Here is a 22,447-nt window from a genome sequence, read left to right on the forward strand (position 1 = left end):
CAAAAAACTAGACAACCTAGATGAAATGGACAAATTCCTTGAAACATACAATCTTCCAAAAATCAATCTGGAAGAATCAGAAAACCTAAACAGACCGATTACACCAAATGAGATTGAAACAGTTATCAAAAAACTCCCAACAAAGAAAAGTCCGGGGCCCGATGGCTTCACAATGGAATTCTACCAAATATTCAAAGAAGAACTAACTCCTATCCTTCTCAAACTATTTCAAAAAATTCAAGAGGAAGGAAGACTTCCAAGCTCCTTTTATGAGGCGAGCATAATTCTGATTCCAAAACCAGGCAAAGACAACACAAAGAAAGAAAATTATAGGCCAATATCTCTGATGAATATAGATGCTAAAATCCTCAATAAAATATTAGCAAACCGGATCCAACAATATATGGAAAAAATCATACACCATGATCAAGTGGGATTTATTCTGGGGAGGCAAGGATGGTACAATATTCGTAAATCAATCAATGTGATTCATCACATAAACAAAAAGAAGGAGAAAAACCATATGATAATTTCAATAGATGCAGAAAAAACATTTGATAAAATCCAGCACCCATTCATGATCAAAACTCTCAGCAAAGTGGGAATACAGGGAACATACCTCAACATGATAAAAGCCATCTATGACAAACCCACAGCCAACATCATACTCAATGGGAAAAAATTAAAAGCAATACCCTTAAGATCAGGAACAAGGCAGGGGTGCCCCCTTTCACCACTCTTATTTAACATAGTCCTGGAAGTCCTAGCCACAGCAATCAGACAAGAAGAAGAAATAAAAGGCATTCAAGTTGGAAAAGAAGAAGTAAAACTATCATTATTTGCAGATGATATGATATTGTATATAGAAAACCCTAAAGTCTCAGTCAAAAAACTACTGGACCTGATAAATAAATTCAGGAAAGTGGCAGGATATAAAATCAATACTCAGAAATCAGAGGCATTTTTATACACCAACAATGAACAGTCAGAAAGAGAAATTAAGGAAACAATCCCCTTCACAATTACAACCAAAAAAATAAAGTACCTAGGAGTAAACTTAACCAAGGAGACTAAAGACTTGTACTCGGAAAATTACAAAGCATTGATAAAAGAAATCAAGGAAGATTCAAACAAGTGGAAGCATATACCGTGCTCATGGTTAGGAAGAATAAACATCATTAAAATGTCTATATTACCCAAAGCAATCTATAAATTCAATGCAATACCAATTAAAATACCAATGACATACTTCAAAGATATAGAACACATATTCCAAAAATTTATATGGAACCAAAAGAGGACATGAATAGCCTCAGCAATCTTAAAAAAGAAGAATAAAGTGGGAGGTATCACACTTCCGAATATCAAGTTATACTACAAGGCCGTTGTACTCAAAACAGCCTGGCACTGGCATAAGAACAGGCATATAGATCAATGGAACAGAACAGAGAACCTAGAAATAAACCCACAGTTCTATGGACAACTGATATTTGACAAAGGAGGTAAGGAAACACAATGGAGTAAAGACAGCCTCTTTAACAAATGGTGTTGGGAAAATTAAACAGCTACCTGCAAAAAAATGAAACTAGATCACCAGCTTACACCACTCACAAAAATAAACTCAAAATGGATAAAAGACTTAAATGTAGGCCGTGAAACCATAAGCATCTTAGAAAAAACATAGGCAGTAAGCTCTCGGACATCTCTCGGAGCAATATATTTGCTGATTTATCTCCACGGGGAAGTGAAATAAAAGACAGGATAAACAAATGGGACTATATCAAACTAAAAAGCTTCTGCACAGCTAAAGACAACAAGAACAGAATAAAAAGACAAACTACACAATGGAAGATCATATTTGACAATACGTCTGATAAGGGGTTAATAACCAAAATTTATAAAGAACTTGTAAAACTCAACACCAGGAAGACAAACAACCCAATCCAAAAATGGGCAAAAGAGATGAATAGACACTTCTCCAAAGAGGACATACAGATGGCCAATAGGCATATGAAAAAATGCTCAACATCACTAATCATTAGAGAAATGCAAATTAAAACCACAATGAGATATCACCTCACACCAGTCAGAATGGCGCTTATCAACAAAACAACACAGAATAAGTGCTGGTGAGGATGTGGAGAAAAGGGAACCTTCCTGCACTGCTGGTGGGAATGCAGACTGGTGCAGCCACTGTGGAAAACAGTATGGAGATTCCTCAAAAATCTGAAAATCGAACTGCCTTTTGACCCAGCTATCCCACTTTTAGGAATATACCCCAAGGACACCATAGAACGGCTTGAAAAGGAGAAATGCACCCGCATGTTTGTGGCAGCATTGTTCACAATAGCGAAGATCTGGAAACAGCCCAAGTGTCCGTCAGAGGACGAGTGGATTAAAAAGCTTTGGTACATATATACTATGGAATACTACTCAGCCATAAGAAATGATGACATCGGATCATTTACAATAACATGGATGGACCTTGACAACATTATACGGAGTGAAATAAGTAAATCAGAAAAAAAAAAACTAAGATGAATCCATACATAGAAGGGACATAAAAATGAGACTCAGAGACATGAACAAGAATGTGATGGCAACAGGGGTGGGAGGTTGGGGGAGGGGGGAGGGGGTGAAGACGGAGAGAGGAGTTAGGGGAGGGGAGGGGCACAAAGAAAACCAGATAGAAGGTGACAGAAGACAATTTAACTTTGGAGGAGGGGTATACAGCACAATCAAATGTCAAAATAATCTAGAGATATTTTCTCTCAACATATGTACCCTGATTTATCAATGTCACTGCATTAAATTTAATAAAATAAATAAATAAATAAATAAATAAATGCTTACAGTGGCAGAAATGTACCCATTGGGAAAAGTGACCATCAAAACTCATTAGTGTTTGGGCACAGGAAGAGGTAAAATTCATTTACTACAGAAGTTCCTAACCTGATCTCACATACACACACACAACTTGTAGTTAATACATTAATAAAGGAGCACATATATTACTATAGCACAAATTTATTTTTTAATATAATACAGTGGTACCTTGAGATACAAACAGACCAACATACAAATTTTTAAGATACGAGCTGCAACTTGGTCCGTGGTTTTGTTTGAGATACGAGCTAAATTCCAAGATACGGGTCATGATTCGGGAAGCTACTGCTAGTTGGCACGTTGGCGCACGGGTCCAGTATCGGCAGTTTGATATATGAGTTGACTGACTTTTGAGCTTGGTTATAGAACAAATTAAATTCAAGGTACCACTATAACTTATAGTCTGTTTCAGTAAGAAGTACTAAGTGTCTCAAGAGAATTAGGAATAAATTTGTTCACAGGTTTTTCCAGACTCCACAGGGGTTGATGGCACAGAAATCAGGAGATTGAGACACCCGATTTGCCTGGCAAATTAGTCAGGGTTCTTTTAGATAGGAATGACAAACCCAACTCTAACTAGTTTAAATATAATGGGATGTCTTGTGTCATGTAATTGGGAAGTCTATGGGCTTCAGGTGTGGCTAGATCTAGGGACCACCACAAAGCCTCCAGAGTCTCTATGAACCTGGGCTCTGCTTGTTGCTACTTAACCTCATCCCATGGGCAGCTTTCTCTCTAAGACAGGTATGATGGCTACCACCTCTCCAGATGTTCATCTTCCAGCTGTGCTGAAGGAAGCACTTCTCTCCCCCAGGGCCACATACCAACCCAGCAAAGGGTTTTCTCCAAAGGAATGTAACATTGTGACTGGTCCAGCTGAGGTCCTATCCTACTCCTGGAGTCTTGGAGGCAGAAGGAAAGGACACTCCAGGATGAACAGCCCCCTGATGACCAAATGGAAAGTGTTTCAGTGTAAGGGTCCCCCCAAAAAGGAGAGTTCTGTTCCCAGAATTTCTCTGGCCACTGGGACCCCTCTCCTCTAGGAGGTGGGTGCTGGTATAGTGGGATAACTAACATAGAACCACAGAAACAACCAGGATTCAGTGTGAATAAGATGTCAGGAAGTGACGAGGGTCCTTAGGCCCAGTGCGGACATTTGGTGCTGGGGAAGTCAGGAAGGGAACACTGACATGGCTGACTGACACCAGCCACACACTCCTGCCCCTCACTGAGGCCAGGGTGCCAGGCGCTGGGCTGGACCCTCACTGGACCTTCTCCACGGCCTGTGAGGGTGGGTGTGATGGCCTCCACTGTCAGTCAAGGAGACCTCAGACCTGGTCACCCAACCAGGAGTAGGGCTTCAACTCCAGTGATTCTCACAACAGAGCTCTGCTTCTTTGTAACCATGGCAGAGTTGTGTGTGGGCCTGTGTGTGCATGTGTGCATAAGCATACACACACATGTCTGTGTAAGAGCATGTGTATGTGTGTGTGCACGCTTGTGTGTATATATATGTATATGCTTATGTGTGTGCATGTTTATGTATGTGTCTTGTGTGCATGTGATGCTTGTGCATGCTTATATGTGTTTGTACCCATGTTTGTGTATGTTATGTGTGTGCCTGTGCATCTGTATGTGTGCATGTGTGTGTGTTTGTGTATGTGTGCATGTTTGTGTATATGTGTAGGCATGTGTGTGTGTGTGTGTGTGTGTGAAGGGATGTCAGCAGCAACTGAAGAAGGGCTTCCAGCTGAGATGGGACTTTTAGCTCATTTCAACACTCCCCGTGGGAGGGCACTGTGCTCAGCCAGCCAACACCACTCTCAGTTACCTTCTTCCCATTCCCGAGCCCCCACCTCCAACCACCATCCTGCAGGGAAGGCCCAAAACACCTTCTCTCTAATCAGATTCTGTCTTCTCTCCAACAGGTTCAGTCCCCAAGGAGACCTGTAAGTATCTCCACGGCACCCCCTTTGCCTTAGAGTGAGACAACCCAGGGTCTCTAGTCTTAGCATTTCAGGTTCCAAAAAAATCTCCTTTTCCAAAATCTGTCCAGCTCTCTCCTCCCATAGCCCAGTGTGCCTTCTGAATCCCTAAGCCCCGTGGAAGGAATGGCTCAGCTGTCCTCCTTCCTCAGTGCCCCCTCCCCTGCACTTTGGATTCTGCCCACCCCCACCTCCCCTGTCACAGACCTTGGCCTCTCTCCTCTCTGACTCCCTGCCAGCTGGGAGCCCTGAAGATGGAGGCTGTGCTTAGTATCACCATTGCTCTGACCCCAAGCTTGGCTCCTAGTTTCTGCTCAAAGTACCACACCAGCCCCCTGTCAGGCACTACTGGGGCCCCCAGGAGCAACAGGAAGGGGTGCTGATTGTCTGCTGGGGTAGAAGTGCCAATTGTGCCAAGAGAGGTGGGGCCTAGTGTTCTGAGCTCCAGGGGGGCTACTCCCTGCCAATGGGATGGAAAAAGCATCAAGGAGGGGGTGACTCTTTAGCTTTGCCTTGTGGAAGCAGAAATGGCCTATGCAAAGGGCCACAGACAGGAATAATGGGACTCCCGGGGAAGCCTTGGCTGCAGAGTCAAGGACATGAGGAGTGGAGAGTGGAGAGCACAGCACACTGGGGGGCAAGGATGCTGACACCCCAAATGCTGGACACTGCAGACATCTGAATGGCAAGACCCCCATCTCCCCAGGTGCGAAGGTGGAAGGGAGAGATAGCTATGATGATGATAATAGTAATAATGACTGTGTGCCTAATGAGTGCCAGACAGTATATTTAGAACTTTACAGGCATCTTATGGAATACTCACTATAGTCCTATGTAGGTGCTGTAATTATCCCCATTTCATAGATGGGGAAACTGAGGCTCAGAAACATGAACTCTCTTAGCCAAGGCAATGAAGCTATAGTGGTGAAGTGAGTCACCTTCCCATCTACTTCAAAGCCCAAATTCTTAACGCTGCCTTACAAGAGGCAATACCATCAGGTTCCCCCTCTCTCACCCCATCATGGTGGTAACTGAGCAGGAATGCAGCTCCAGGAATGGGATTTTACATGATGGAGATGCCTGAGAGGCCCAACTCACTATGAGATTACAGAGAACAAAGACTAAGAGTGAACACAAACCAGTCACCCTACACCCCAACCCCATCTGCCTGAAGCCTCCTCAGAGGCTTCAGAGTCACAGCATCTTGGTGCTAAGCAAACACTCAGATGTCAACTGCAGGGAAGATGGCAAATGCAGGCACACCTACTGCATTCCACCTTGCCTGGTACCATGGTAGACATCACCAATCAATCCCAGCACTCTTTGCCTCCCACAGGCAGCCTCTAATAAGAGATCCATTGACACTAAAAGGAAACCTTTTTGACGACCCTGATCTAAACCAACTTCCTCATTTTTCAGTTGGCAAAGGTAAAGGGAGAGATTTCTGGCAAGTCGCACAGCAGATTAGCGCAGAGCAGCCCCAGCGTCCTGACGGCACCCCTGCAGTGCTCAGTGTACCCCTAAGCAACAGCACGAGGGACTCCCACAGGACTTGGGCAGCTTGTGAGGCAGCCCCTAAGCCCAAACTCAAAGAGCAAATCCCCTGCCTTCCAGTGGCTGAGGACCCTGGGCATCATCCCCTTTTCATCCATCAGCCCACTGTGAAGGCTGGATGGTCAGAAAATCAATTTTGGAAAAGCCTACTTAAGCCGACCTGTTGACATCGGGTTTATCAGACTTAGCTGCAGTTGATTAGGCTCTGCGCAAACTCTCGGGTGGTTCCCGAGGCCTGGAACAATGCCTCCAGCACAGGTGAGAACCTCTGGTTGCAGAAGTAAACTGGCCTCTCCGTGACGGGGCAGGTGGTCAGAAGTGGGGTTCCAAGGCTCATAAGAGAAGAGGACCACTCCTCAGCCTCATCCTTGGCCAGTCCCGCTGCAGGAACCAGGCCCCTTTGTGGGGGGTCCTGTTCCATCTCCAGCTCTCCCCCGCCACACTGCCTCCTGCATAGCTCCTCAGCGGTGTTCCTACTCCCTGCTCTCTGTGTGTATTCACTGAGCGCCCACTCTGTGCCTGGCACAGGAGCTATTGAAACGATTTCACAATATAACAAATGTAAAGCACTTGCCCCGTGCCCAGCACACAGCAAGCCCTTGGTATGTGCCAGCTTCTCTAAGGAAGTCTGTGAGTTTGCTCCAAGCATGCGCTGGCATAGCTCAGGTAGATGCCCTGTGCAAGTCCTGAAGGGCAAAGAGGCTACCCAACCACTTTCCCTTTGTAGGCAAATTTCCTCTAATTCCATATTTACCAGTTCTCTCTAATGATGCCTTCCCAACTGTCAGGTGGTGTTAAAAACACCCATTAGTATAAATTAGAACCTGCCGGGCTAAGAGCACAGGTGACACCCCAGCTCACAAAGATCAGCAGAGGCTAGTGGCTCAGCAGCTCTGTCTGGGGGTGCCACCCATATGTCCCACCTTTCCTGGGCCACCTGGGTCAGCCCTGTGAGGATCATATGGAGAGGACATGGAACTTAACAGCAGCTGCAATAAGCAGAGGTGCCACATAGGGAAAGAGTCCTCAGTGGGTTCCAAGAACCGTGCTAAGCACCCAGGTGGGTGGGCTGACACTGCCCACTGGTTCCCTGTTGGATCCCAGGGTCCAGCCCACGGTAGCTGCTCAATAAATGAGTGATGACTGGATGATGACAATGGAAAGAATAGTCAATAGTAAACTGTGCTCACTTATCCTCACAAGAACCCAGTAGGGAAGCTACCATAGTTATCCCATTTAACAGATAAAAAAGTTGAGGTCCAAGGAGGTTGAAGACTTGCCCAGGGGAGCCCACTGGTGAGAGGCACTGCTACCCACAATGCTAAGGCCCCCACAGGTTGTCAACAAGGACTGCCTTTCTGGAGAGAGGGAGTTTATGTGGCCCCAGAGAAAGATTCTCAAGAAAATCTCTTTATCATGGTGCCTGTCATTATTACCAGCTCTCATACTCCACTTGCACTGAGCAGGGGCCTGTGCTGATTCAGGCACTGTGCGGGCTGGGGCTGGGGCTGTATCGGGAGGCCCAAAAATGTGTGCTGTGGTGATCCCTCACACAGCTGCTGCCACCAAGGCTGGTCTGTTTCTTCCCCAGGGGTCATGAACAACAAGTGTGGCCTCAGCAAGCCCTGCCCAAAAAACTTCTTTGCATTTAAAATCATCAGTGGTGCCGCCAACGTTGTGGGCCCCACCATATGCTTCGAAGACCACATGTAAGTACCGGAGGGGCTCCTGTGTTTCGTTTCTTCTATTTCATTCATTTGTTCATTCATTAGCTAATTCAGAAGCTGTGGGGGCAGCCCTGAGATAAGCCCACACCTTCCACATGCTTCCTTTCACTCTGGGTGGGTGAGTCACAAATAGCAGTAATCCTAACAGCTTCCTGTCCACTGGCACTGTGCTGAGTGTGGACAGCAGCATCTCACCTAATCCCTCAACACTCCCAGAGGTCAGGCTGTAATTCTCCCCCTTGTAAAGATGGGGAAATTGAGGCTCAGGCAGGGTCACCCCACTAACTGGTGGTAGAGCCAGGATTTGAACTCAGGTCTGACAGCCAAGCTGTTGGGCTTCCCGTGAAGTGGGTTCCTATGGGGAGGTTCATGATCAAGATCCAAGCATCAAAGTCTGAACCCAGGAGGTACCAGGACTTCCAGGTGTAAGAGAAAGGCTCAGGTAGTAAAGGCCATGGGATAGCAAGTTCATCCTACAGAAGAAGCCAGAGATGGAGGTTTGAGTCAGTATTCTGAACCTACCTCCAACTTGCTTAGACACAGCAAGGAACTTAGTGGTTCACGGACCTGAAAGGCCAGAGGCAGTGGCTTCAGGACTAGCTGCATCCAGGGTTCAAACCATGTCATCAGGACTCCCTCTCACACTGTCTTCAGCTCTGCTTTCCTCTGTCTTTACATTTTCTCTACTGAAAATAAGCTTCATCATTGGGAAAGGGAGAGGCCACAGCCAGGTTAACCCATTAGCCCAAACTAGTACCCCACAGGAAAGAGAGCTTTCCCTCTGAATTATCCCTGTGTTAGTCCCCAGACTGTATCTCATTGGCGGGCTTGGGTCCCATGGCTGTGACTGAGTCTCATTGACTGGCCTGGGTCACATGGCTGTGGCTGGTCCAGTCACTGTGGTCAGAGGCACAGGTTGCTCTGCTTGCCCAAGCCTGGGAGATCAGTCAGTCCCGAGAACCACCTGGCCTGAGGAGCAGGACAGTTTTCCCAAGGAACACCAGAAGTCAGGAGTGAGGATACTGGGTGGGCAAGGACACAGCTGCAGTTCACATGGGAATCCCAGATACCTCGGAATAGCAGCAACATTCCAGGCTGTGCCTTCCTCACGCCCGGGGGTGAGGGCTGGCCATGCTTCCAACACTTCGAGCCCCAGGCAGGGACCTTCCCTCTTCTCTGAGTAGACTGTCTGGTCCCAACAAGCCATGAGGGACTCCTTGGAGAATCCAGCCCACCACTCATTTCCAGAAGGAAACAGATGGCTCAGATTATTGTGTGCAGCTCCTGACGCTTCTGCATCACACCATGTGGGCCCTCTCTGGTTCCAGAGTCACAGAAGCAGAGTTTCATTCCACACTCACATGGACTGTTGTATTTTGTTTTTCTTTTCTTCTTCAGGATCATGAGTCCTGTGAAAGACAACGTGGGCAGAGGCCTGAACATTGTCCTGGTGAATGGTGAGTTGCTGATCCACTCCCTTACACAGCACCACCTTGGTGGGGAGAGGGTTGGGAGGAGGGAGATGTGCCTTCATTCAAGGACATTGTCTCACCTCCTACCACATACCCAGGGTCATTGGTAGTATCAGGAGGCGAGGCCTGTCTGGCCTGTGGGAACAGAAGGTATGAAAGACCTGGTCCTATCACAGTCCTAGCCAGGCCCTGGCCTGTGTGCCTGTCCCAGGAGGACATACTTCTCCTTGAGGCTTAAACCAACACCCATGAAACTGCAAGAGACAACCAACAACAACATGAGATCACAAACGGAGTGCACATCATTCATTATTCAACCAATTTCTACAGCGGCTCTGGTGTGCCAGGCCATGCCCAGACCTAGAAGAACAGGCTTCACAGGCCCTGTGGGTGTCCATGGAGTTCACAGTCGCCATGGGATAAGCTGCTATGGAGAAGGAAGCACAGCTCTGGGGGTTGGGACCCAGAGCTGGGCACAGGAGCAGTCAAGAGAGGCGAGGTGATGGTCAGCTGAGGCCTGAAGCATAGCAGGAGTGGGGAGGTTGCATCCAGACAGGCACAATACTGTGCAGGGAGCCCAGAAGTGAGGAGGGAGGAGAGGGCGTTGGGGTCCAGGCAGGGTCTTTCTGGCTGTGACCTTGAAGCAGGCAGTGGTGAGAACGACGGCTGGAGAGGCTGCAGAGCCAGAGGACAAGGGGCTATGTATCCTACTAGAAAGTGTGGGCTTGCAGCAGAAGGCAGTGAGGAGCCTCGGAAAGGCTTTGAGTAAGGCATGATGGCCCAGCCCTGCATTCCAGAAACTACTTTCTAGCTTGAAATAGGGAAGCTGGAAGCAGGGAGACCCAGGGGGCAGCCTTCCAGTCTCACTAACCCTGCATCTCCAGCAGACAATGAATGAGAGGCCAAGCCGGAAACAGGGATGCATTTCAGGAGGGGGTGGTTTTATAGGGATCAAGAAGGACCGGTGGTCTGGCCCCAGCCAAGACCCTCCTCTCTGCTCCTAGCTCTTAGTTGGGGAACAAAGGCCATCTCCCTGGATCTAAAAGCCACTTCCCAGGACAAAGATCAGGGCGAATGGGAAAAGGGCATAGTGGACTCTCAGGAGGGAAAGGCCAGGCTTGTGTGTGGCATGTGGCCACACTCCTGCACTTAGGAAGTGACAGGGTGGAACTGAAACCTCAGGGAAAGGTGGGGGCTTAAATGGGTGGGAGGCCAAGAAGAGTGGGCCTCTTCCAAAGTCTTGATGAGAGGAAGGCCTGATTTGCTCCAACAGTGGCCCCTTCCTGTAAGGAGGGTTTGCAGGCAGCTCAGACCGGTCTCAGAGCACTCTTCATGTATGCAGGAAATAGGCCTGGCTAAAACCTGCTGGCCTTTCTTCCCCCAACTGGGTCATAGCCAGAGAAGGCGTCTTGAGTAGTCTCTGATGAAATGGGCTCAGATGGAGGCCCCCTTCCCCAACCCTCACAAAGCCCAAAAATTAAAAAAATCAACTAAGCTAACATTTATTGAGCATTTATTATGTGCTATTATTTCATTTAATCCCATCACCATGCTGGAATGTTACCATACTCAGTATCCTATATTCCAGGTAAGCAATGGAAACTCAGAGAGGTTAGGCGACTTGCCCAAAGTTACACGGCCACTAAACCATCTAGATTTTAACCCAGATTCCACTGAACTACCTCCCTAGCTGAGAAATGTCTCCAAGCATGCATACAGTACCTGCTGTATGCCACCATCAGGAAATCCAAGGAGTCACTCCTCAGGGCAGGGCCTTCATCTGTGTAACGAGCCAGAACAACAAAAGGATTGTTAAAGACTGGTGGTTTTAATCTCTGTGGGGCAGAGATTACTTTCAGAAATTGTTCAAACTGCATATCCTCCCCCTAATTCCAGAACAGTGCACAAATGCACGTGAGCTCTGTTTAACAGTCCAAATTCCTCCTTCCAAGAGCCCCAGGTGAAGTGCCCTCGGTGCGTGGACATTAGTGGCTGGAAGAATCCGGGAGGGGCTGCAGTGTGAACTCTCAACCCCTACCCAGCAGAAGAACATTCATTACCTAAACCCTAGGTAGTGAATTCTCTTCAGGAAATCACAAACTACGGTGGAAGCCTGGGGAGGGACCGGTGGTGAAAAGGCAGACCTGCCATTCCCTCTGCAACACCCCCATCTAGTGGCAGAGCCTAAGAACTGCCAGTTTTCTCCAAAACACTGTTCCCTGCAGATCTTGGACCCTCTGCAAAACCCACAAAACGAAATTGAAATTACAGAACTCAGGCCACTGAGTACAGTTTAGCCCATTGAAAATCTCTTTCCTTTAAAGATTCGGAGTACTCAAATTGCATATTTCCTATTTAGATGAGAATAATGATGCCAATTATAGTTACTTTTGTTACTATTTTGCAACTAAATTGTATCTTGTATACTGACTATCTACTCTAAATACGTCTTATTTAGTTCTACAGCCCTTTGTTCAGATGCAAAAATTGACATGAAAATGCTAAGTTGTGCATTTTTAAGAAGTGGTGAGGACCCAGATCGATGGGGTTGGATCCCAGAGACCCTGCTCCATTATGTTCTCACACCTCTCAGGTTGGCCCAGTAGTCGTGGGGCACCTACTTAGTCCTGCACACTTTCTATAGCACATGACTTTATCCCATTATCATTCTAAAAAATATCATTTGCAACAGAATGACAGGCAGAATGACACATTATATCAAATAATAGTTCTGGTCTCTCATCCCTTAGGAACCACGGGAATGACGCTGAGACAGGGCCACTTTGACATGTATTCTGGAGGTAGGCCCCTCTGTTGGATGGATTGATCTCCTTCCTGTGGCAAAGGATCTCTCGGGGTGCCAGGAGGGTTTGGTTCTTGTTTCTACAGAAGACAACCAGAAAGAGGCCTGGTGGGGGTTGATGTCATCCTGCTACCTTTGTGTGACAGGAAAATGACACCCAAACAGAGGATCATAGACACCCAGACAACTTAATAGAGGAAGAAGAATTTATCAGTAGCCAGCAGAGTACGTGGATCTAGTAGCACCAAAGCACGAGCTCCTCGAATTTAGATTTCTCACATATGATATACCTTTTACAGTGTCCATGCAAGGAGCATGTGATTCCTTTGTCTGAGGTCCTATGTGCACCTTGTGACTCAAGGTGGGGAAGGGGAATTTGGGCGGTGCAGCAAGGGGGAAGTGGTTTCCAGACCCCTGGTCCTATCTATTTACAGATCCTGTTTTTCTCATGAGTATTGTAAGAGTCTCCAGGGATGTGGATAATCTTTAACTGGCTAAATCAGTCATTCCTGCCCCTTCTCTTGCATTCTTCTGGTTTCTCCCCTCTCGTTTGCAACTTCTTCTCCTGTCTTACTGGGCTTTCCTAGACACAGATCCTGAGACAAAGATACAAGTTTCTTGTTTTCTTTGGGAGGCAGTGAACTCAACACATATCAGTAGAGACATGAAAAGGGAAAGGCAAGCGCCCAGTGCACTGTGTTCAAACCACTGAACACTGCAGGTATTGAAACTTGGGAGCCAGCATTGAGCACAGGCCTCAGCCTCGAGATATCCCAGAGGGAAAGGGAGCTGGGGGTCTCCTACCCCCAATTCCATGGTATTTTAACACTCTGGACTGCCCCAGGGCACAAAAGAAGATATAGAGGCCAAATAAGACCCTCAGGCAAAGAAATGCTGGTGCTGGCAGTTCGAGACCAGGCATGTATGCAACTGAAGTGTGGCCCAGTTGGCTCTGCTATATAAAGAGTATTTTATTTTAAGGCAACATGAGTCTTCAGTGGGCCTAAGAACAAGACAAGGCCTCCCAAGGCCCAGAAAGAACAGCCGTAAGGTTCCACACTCTCTGTCTTCCTGCAGCTGCTCTATGTACCGGCCACCACTTAAGACAGGGACTTTCAACTGGTGTGCTGCAAGAATTTTCAAAACATGCAATACCTGACTATTAGTCAAGGGCACTAACATATTCTATTTTATTTTATTTCATTTTATTTTATTTTATTTTATTTTATTATTTGACAATCTAAGGGCAAAGATGGAGCATACCATATTTAGCTGGGCTCCAAGGAGTGTGCTGGACTGAATTCATCTGTCCCCATGGAAATATCCATGTATCTGTGATCACAGAGCCAGCTCTAGGCCCGGGTAATCCCCATGTGCTGAGCATGTGACCACCTACCCTGGCTTCTCACACCATGAAAGGGGCTCTGCTCCTGCCAGTGAGCTGGCTTCCTTCTCTCTTGAATTCCTTTCTTTGCCTCCACATCAAGAAAAAACCTTCTTTACTGCACCCACCTAAACACCTGAGCCCAAGAGCAGAGAAAACCACCAGGCAACAGAGAGCAGGAAGCCTCTAGGATTTGCAAACAGAGGAGGCGCTGAAAGGAGGAAATGGGAACCTGCTGCCAGAGAGTCACATCTGGGCTTGTTTGAAACATGATCTCTGGCAGCACCCATACAGATGAACAGCTGGGACCCTGCCTGAGCCCAGGGCTTCACAAGGTCCCACTATGGCCATCCTCCAGCCGCATCCCACCTCACAACGGGGTCTGCAGGCTAGGGATACGCTGACCTAAAGTCTGCCTCAGGGCTCACATGGGCATCTTCAGGTGTGCCTCCAAGCTGCAGACACACCACCAGGACCAAGGGGTGGCCAGGAGGTGGCTGTTACTGAAGGGGAGGGTGGCATGAGTGGAGCCTATCCAGGAAGACTGGGTTGTCCACTTGCAGGCAGTCAAGGCTTCTGGTGCAGAATGGAGGTGGAAACAGGCATAAGAAGAGATGGGGGCAGGCCTTGGGCTGAGGGTCAGAGGTCTTTATTTGTTCTCTCTGTAGGAACCTGAAAGTGTTCTGGGTGGCCTGGGGCCAGGTTTACGGAATAAGTCCAGTCTCTGGAGTCAGAGACTTCAGGCTACATGACCTGAGGCAGGTGACGCCTCTTGAACCTCAGTTCTACCATCTATAAAATAGAGGTAACCATAGTGCCCATGTCATATGATTGATTTGAGGATTAAATAACTTGCAAAGGTTGGTAGGAAGGACCAGCCTGGCTGGTGGAGGGCCCAGAGAAGCTCATGCAGTTATCTCTCTTGCCTTCCCTTCTCCCTCACTCTGTCCACTTGATTTAGAAGCAGAATTCATCTGTCAGAATGGAAAGGGAAAAAATAAAAAGATAAAACTAAGTTTCATAATGTCTTGTTATGAAGTTAGATATAACCATGGCAGGAGACAAAGAGGACAGACAATGACGTCTCAAAGTGAGATGATAATGAACAGAAGGCTCACTTCCTGTTCAAACATCCACTATCCCCCCAGAGAAGAGCCAGGCCTTGTTACTGGCTAATGAATGATTGAAAAGGGTGCTTTCAGAACTCATTCTCTTCTCTCAGGAGTTCAAGGGCCATTTCTCTAACAGAGCCACTGGAGTCACTGATTGGAGGCCTCTGTGTGACTACTTGGTTGGTGGCTGGCCCTGCTGGGGGACTTGATTCTTCCCCTCAGTCTAAGACATCCCCATAGAATGCTAGGAATCAGAGCAGCTCCTTGGGTGAGTGCCCTGGCCCACAGTCACACAGGACCTGAACATAGAGGAAACTCATACTAGGTTTGATATTCTGTCATCACAGTCTTGAAATTTTTAATAATTTTTTAACAAAGGCCCTACATTCTCATTTTGCACCAGACCCCGGATATTATGTAGCCTGATGTGCTAATAATTATAATTCCATTATAGTGTACTGACTATATGCCCAGAGTCATTGTCACATCTGATCTTTACAAAAACGCTATGACCAGGGCTATTAATGTTCCTCAATTGATAAATGTGGCCCCTGCTTTACCTACTAGGCCAGTCTTGCCCACACATGAATCATTCAAGAGCCCCCTGCACAAGGTACAGCATATCCAGAGAACCAGCTGCATTATTAGTATTTTTCTTTAAATGGCTTAGTTTTTTTAATCTAAATAAATATCTCTTAAAAGGAAATTATATCACTGCCCTAACTGGAAAACCATTATTGCTTTTTTTGGTCACAAAAATTAGCACAATGGGCCCTGGCCGGTTGGTTCAGTGGTAGAGTGTCGGCCTGGCGTGCAGGAGTCCCGGGTTCGATTCCCGGCCAGGGCACACAGGAGAAGCGCCCATTTGTTTCTCCACTCCTCCCCCTCTCCTTCCTCTCTGTCTCTCTCTTCCCCTCCCGCAGCCAAGGCTCCATTGGAGCAAAGTTAGCCCGGGCGCTGAGGATGGCTCTGTGGCCTCTGCCTCAGGTGCTAGAATGGCTCTGATTGAGGCAGAGCGATGCCCCAGATGGGCAGAGCATCACCCCCTGGTGGGCGTACCGGGTGTTTCCCGGTCGGGCGCATGCGGGAGTCTGTCTGACTGCCTCCCCGTTTCCAGCTTCAGAAAAATACAAAAAAAAAAAAATTAGCACAATGGAAACAACTCAGTGTTCTAGAAGGGAGCAGGGAGCTGATGTTCCTCTGGCCCATGCTATGCCTGCTCTCTGTTAAATGCAGAGATTTCACAGGGCAGGGAGGTGTTAAGGATGCAAATAGAGCCTAGGAGAGTTGTAGGAACTTAACATTCTCTCTCAGTGACCCCAGTTGTCTGCAACCCAGTGGGTATGCCCTTCAAAGAAATCCAAAATATTAATCCAAAAAAACATATGCACCCTATGTTCATTGCAGCATTATTTACAATAGCTAAGATATAGAAACAACCTAGGTGTCCGTCACTAGGTGAATGGATAAAGATGTGCCATATATGTATATACACATACAGTGGTCGCTCGTCTATCATGGGGGTCAGGTTCCAGAACCCCCCACGATAGGCAAAAATTCACAAAGTAGCGACCTTATATTTATTTTATTTATATATATATATTAAGACATTACAAACCTTCCCCACACTCTTATGAACTTTTTCAATTTTTTAGACTAGAAAATGCTTATTTTACCACAAAATAATTAAAATAATAATTATATAAAAATACCTATATATTGCAAAATCCCATGATATAACGAAAAATCTGCAATACAAAATTAGATATATACAATTTAAAAATTCGCAATACAGTGAGACCTCAAAAAGTGAACCGCAATGTGGCGAGGGATGACTGTAGTCTACTATATGTGATATATGTGTATATATAGTAGACTATAACTCAGCCAAAGAAAAGAATGAAATATTACCATTTATGACAACATGGATGGACATGCAGGATATTATACTAAGTGAAATAAGTTAAAGAAGAACAAACACCATATGATTTCACTTATATATGAAATCTAAAAAAACAAAACAAACAAAATAACAGATGCAGAGAACAAACTGATGGTTGCCAGAGGGGAGGGGGACAGAGGATGAGTGAAGAAAGTGACGGGAATAAGAGGTACAAAATTCCAGTTATAAAATAAATAAGTCACAGGGATGTAAAGTACAGCACAAGGACTATAGTCAATAATATGATAATAACTTTGTAGGGTGATGGATGGTTAGTAGATTTATCTGGTAATCACAAGTCAGAACACACAAACTGGGTCCTTAATCAGTATAGAAGAAGCTGGCAAAGGATGTGCAAAGAGCCCAGAGCTCCAGAGATAACTAAGCTTCCTCCCCTGAGTGACAGTCCCCAGTGGCCCTTACACCAGTAGTTCTCACCCCCCACTGCACATCAGAGTCACCTGGGAACTTTGAAATTCCAGAACCGGCTCAGATTACCTGAATGACGGTGACTTCACTCCTCAGTTCAGAAGGTACCACCTCCTGCTGGGCCAGAACTGCAGATGAAGCTTGGAGTCAGCCTGCCCAGGCCACTCCTAGACCATTAGGGCAGCCAGAGAGAGTGAGAATAGCCAACAGTCTTTCCTCTAAGTGACCAGCACCCTGTTTTCCTTTACTACCCCAGATGCTACGCTCCTGTTGAAATTCCTTAAAGAAATTCCAGAGGGCATGTTGATGCTAGTGGCCTCCTTTGATGACCCAGGGACCAAGTAAGTGGGAACCACCCCCTGCCAGGCCAGGGGGAGAAAGGAACCAAATGCTTCCAAACCCTCCATGCCACTTCTCACTTCCTCCAGCCCCATCTTCCAGCAACTTCTAAGGAAATAACCGGACAAGTGGCAAAGAGATGTTTTAGGAGATTCATTACATTGAAAAACTGGACACACTCTCCCTGTCCAATAGAGCTGACTAGTTACAGAAATCATGATACGTAGTGGTATATGACACCTTTATATATACCAGAGGATATACTGCATCAAAAATGGTGATGGAAAAAATATTTAAGATGGAAGAATAATTATCCTTTAGTATTTTTTTATTTTATTTTTTATTACAGTTTGCATTCAACACTATTTTGTATTAGTTTCAGGTGTTCATCCTCTGGTATTAAGTTTAAAAAAAGCAGGCTATGAAAGAGTTTGTATGATTGGGAAAAGACATGTAGAAAATATATTAAAATTTTACAATAATTATGTCAATGGGGTGAGACTGTAAGTGATTTTTAGTTACTTTGTAATGTTCCATATTTGCCAAGTGAATACGTATTACATTTGTAAACAGAAGCAAAACAGTCTGACACCGCTCCATCTCCCTCCAAGAGGCCTGCAGAGGAGGGCTGGCCCCATTGCCCTGGTCCTCCTCAGGATTGTGCAGCCTCTGTGGCACACGGTGCAGGGGCATCTAGTCCTCGACAAGCCCGCCCTTGTCCTGCCCTGCTGCCTGACTGTTCTCTCTGGTCCTCTGCAGAATGAACAATGAAATCAGGATGCTCTTCTCCAACTTGGGCAGCTCCTATGCAAAGCAGCTGGGCTTCCGGGACAGCTGGGTCTTCTTAGGGGCCAGAGACATGCAGGATAAAAGCCCCTTTGAGCAGGTGGGTTTCCTGGCAGCCTCCCCATCCCAGTGAAGGGTGACTGGGGGCAGTGCCAGGACTGGGTGGACAAGGACTGAGGTGGCTTGAGAAGGACACACAGGACAGTGTGGGGAGGGCCCTTGGCTGTCATCCACCTCAGAGGTCAGGGTGGCCTGATTGGCTAATCCCCCAGCAGGAAGTGACCTTGACCATTTTGCAAGAATATATATAAATGCACAGATACATAGATAAGTACCAAAAAGGAGGAAAAGGAGAGAAGAAAGGGGACAGGAAAGGGGAGGCGTGGAAGGAAGAGAAATGAATGGAGAGGAAGCCTGAATGGTGGGGAAAGGGAGCCCAGAGCAGGGCTCAAGAGGCCTGGCTTCTGGTCCCACCTTAGCCAAGCCCCTCTTCCCTCCAGGCCTCAGTCTCCCCACCTGTAAAAGGGAGAGTTTGGACCAGGAGAGCCCACCTGAATGTGTGGAAAGAGTTATAGGGCTACACATTCACAATCTGGGGTGGCCCAAAGAGAGGGGGTTAGGGAGCCACCCAGAGGTGGAGGAGCACTCAGAGGATGAAGGGTGAGTTGATAGCACATTGAGGTCTCCAAGAAAATGTTTCATTTTCTCCCCCTGCCAAAGGCAGGCCCTATCTGTGCATCCCCAGCTCAGAACAACTCTGAAACCTGAGAGAACTGTTCAGGCTTCCCTGGCATGGTAATGAGAATATTCAGCTCTGCCCAGGTCCAAGATGGGAACTAAGAGTCAATGACCTAGTCATGTGGGACCGCAAGGACATGGACTCTGTCCTGAAGGCAGTGGGGAGCCATGGGAAGCTGAAGAAGGAGAGTGGTGAGAGCAGATTGATGGTGAGAAACCTAGCATTCAGCAAGCACTTGCTCTGTGCAGGCCATAGAGCAAATCCCCTGCAGGGTCTTGTTTAACACCCGCCATGAAGTGGGAATAATTACCATCCCATCACAGAACAAGATCAGGAGCCTTGGGGAGGTTTTAACCAGCTTGCTCAAGTCTCAGTAATGAAGCTGGGTTTCTCATCCAGGTCTGCTGTCTCCACAAAGATTTTCTGTCTACTACTTTTAGAATGGCCACCCTGGCTGAGCATGGAGAGCACTGTGGAAGGGAACCTTCAGAAGGCAGGGAGGAGAGGCTGCAATGATCAGACCCAGACCAGCAGCCTGGAGGGCATGAGCCCTGGAAGCAGAGCAGGGATGGAGTTAAGAGGCCAAGTGCTGACAACCGGGGAGGGGGAACCACAACTGGGGGTAAGAGTTTCTGCCTTTTCTGGGAAATACAGGCCTGGTTTGTATGCCTGTGTTTCTAAGAGAATGTATATTCAGGTAAGCAGAAATCACTTTTTAAAAATAAGGGTTCAGGCGGTGGCGCAGTGGATAGAGCATCGGACTAGGATGCAGAGGACCCAGGTTCAAGACCCTGAGGTCGCCAGCCTGAGTGTGGCTTCATGTGGTTTGAGCAAAAGCTCACCAGCTTGGACCCAACATCACTAGCTCGAGCAAGGGGTTACTCGGTCTGCTGAAGGCCCACAGTCAAGGCACATATGAAAAAGCAATCAATGAACAACTAAGGTGTCACAATGCGCAACGAAAAACTAATGATTGATGCTTCTCATCTCTTCGTTCCTGTCTGTCTGTCCCTGTCTATCCCTCTCTCTGACTCTCTCTCTCTCTCTCTCTCTCTGTAAAAAAGGAAAGGATAATACAAAGTAGCTGTGCTAGAGGTAGAAAGATGACCCTGTTTATATCCTCTGCATGAAGAACACAAGAGGCAGAGGCCAGCATCTTCAGAAAGTCCCTCAGGGGAGGAGGACTTTCCAGAAAGATGCCATCAAAACTGGCCCAAGATAGCAGAGACGAAGCACATAAGTAAAGGGAAGTCAGCACCATCCTTTACCTGAAATTTATGATCAGCTGACTGGGACCCATCACCCAAAAATGAATCAAAGACCATGATGTCATTAAAAACATCATGTCATTTGTTCCCACAGATGGGGAACTGGGTTTTAGAGAGCAGCATCTAGAATCTATTCTTTCTTTCTGAGAGTTAGCCACAATCATTCCAACTGTAGATTTTGCCATTTACACTTTTTCTTCTGTAAAATAAACTCAGGCATTTTAAACACAATCTTAACTGTTGTTATTACCTTTATATACCATATTTTGCATGTATAAGACACACCCTTTTCCGAAAAATCTGGGATCTGAAACCTGGATGTGTTTTATCCAGTGGGTTGTAGATCTTTTACTTGCATTTTCCACTTTTTCGCGCTTGTTTTTGCGCTCATTGTTGAAGATAGTGATCAGACACAGGTGAGGACAAGCTAATGGATGGGAGTTTTGACAGTGATGAGGAGCTGTATGAATTTAATGATGAATAAAACTTGAGTTCAATAACTTGATGTAATACATTTTTTTCAAATTTTAGGCCCCAAAATTAAGGTGCGTCTTATTCATAGGAGCATCTTATAAATGGGGGAATACAGTAGTTACTGTTAATAGTAATTTATATTACATAGTGGTTGTACTATGTACCAGTTACTTTGGCCTCCTGTGCCCCAGTTTCCTCATCTGAGTAACAGGATGATAATAGTGTCACTTCTTAGGACTACTGTAAGGATTGAACACATAAGGCACCTTGTGCCTGGCATAAAGCAAGCATTCAGTAATTGCTAGAATGCTTTTTTATTGTTGTTATTTTTGTTTTGGTTTGGATGTACTAAAAGGGCTGATGGAAAATTTTGGAGAAGAGCTAAACTGTGCAGCCCCACCCCCACCCGTGGTATTCCCCACACCAATCCCCCAGGACAGGCAATGACTAGGCTCTAAACCCATCTCTGAAAACTTGAACAAGTTACAACCCCTATGAGCCTCAGTTTTCCCATCTGTGAAATGGGCTAGTAATATCCAAAACTACCCCCTGGATTAGTGGTGAGGATGAAGTAAGTGAAAGCATTTAGGTTTTAAAGCACAATGCAAATGCAGATATGAGTCCTGAACATCCTCCCATATTGTCAATGTTTCTCCCTCTTCTCTCGCTCTCTAGTTCTTAAAAAACAACGCCAACACGAATAAATATGAAGGCTGGCCAGAGCTGCTAGAACTGGAGGGCTGCGTGCCCCAGAAGGTGTTTTAGGGCTGCTGCGGCTCCCCCTGGGTTGCACGAGCTGGACTGACTGGAGCTGCAGGACAAAGTACTGGGGACAAGGTACCGTCTGCAGCAGCTTGGAGGTGCTGAGGGTCAGCACACTCTCTGTGCACTTCCCTCTTCAGGAACAAAAGCCTCCATGGTCTGAGGGGTCTGTCCTACCTGGAACTAGCCAGCCTCAGAGGGCCTTTCCAGAGCCGCTGTGGAGAGAACAGGTGTGTTTCCCCTCAGGAACTCTGACTGTTGCCCCGAGAGAGGGCAGACTGCTCACCCCTTGGCAGAATTAAAATTTATTTTTGCTGATGATGAATGAACTTTCTTACCACTCAGTGTGCATGCAGTGTTTCTCCCTGGGATCAAAATTGTCTGTATTGTGATTACTTGGGTCGGTGACAACTTCTGGCACCTGATTTGCAGCTGGAAAGAAGGTTGATTTCATAAGGATTTCTATTTAGGCATGAAAAATTCACAGTTCCCAGCATCCGATGTAAGACCCACAAGAACATCCAAGGGCTGGATGCAAAGAACATTGCACCTGCTGTGTGAGTGAGAACTGGAGAGGAGGGGAGGTGGGGAGATCTGACAGAGGCGGGAGGGAAGAGCCAGGCTGGGAGGCAGGCTTCAGGGAGAGCTTCCTAGCTGTCTTCATGACATTTCCCAGGTACAGCCCCTGAGATCTAAGTGGTTCTAGAAAACACCAATAGGGGGATGGGGAAGTAAAAGAGGGAAGAGAAGGAGTCAATAAAGGGTGTACCTTGAGTGAGTGAAGC

General features: G+C 46.6%; 1 protein-coding gene across 1 annotated transcript in view; it reads left to right on the forward strand.

Moving 5' to 3' along the window:
* The window catches only part of FAM3D (FAM3 metabolism regulating signaling molecule D), a 41,948-nt gene extending 20,283 nt beyond the window's left edge, over positions 1–21,665 (forward strand). Inside the window, exons 4-11 of the mRNA XM_066244325.1 lie at positions 4,815–4,869; positions 6,291–6,299; positions 7,982–8,134; positions 9,551–9,609; positions 12,375–12,425; positions 17,551–17,635; positions 18,393–18,519; positions 21,576–21,665. Of these exons, the coding sequence (XP_066100422.1) occupies positions 4,815–4,869; positions 6,291–6,299; positions 7,982–8,134; positions 9,551–9,609; positions 12,375–12,425; positions 17,551–17,635; positions 18,393–18,519; positions 21,576–21,665 (629 nt within the window). The remainder of the gene's footprint in view (positions 1–4,814; positions 4,870–6,290; positions 6,300–7,981; positions 8,135–9,550; positions 9,610–12,374; positions 12,426–17,550; positions 17,636–18,392; positions 18,520–21,575) is intronic.
* The last annotated feature ends 782 nt before the right edge of the window (positions 21,666–22,447 follow it).

This window comes from Saccopteryx bilineata, chromosome 10, assembly GCF_036850765.1.
Source record: "Saccopteryx bilineata isolate mSacBil1 chromosome 10, mSacBil1_pri_phased_curated, whole genome shotgun sequence".
Taxonomy (NCBI): Eukaryota; Metazoa; Chordata; class Mammalia; order Chiroptera; family Emballonuridae; genus Saccopteryx; species Saccopteryx bilineata.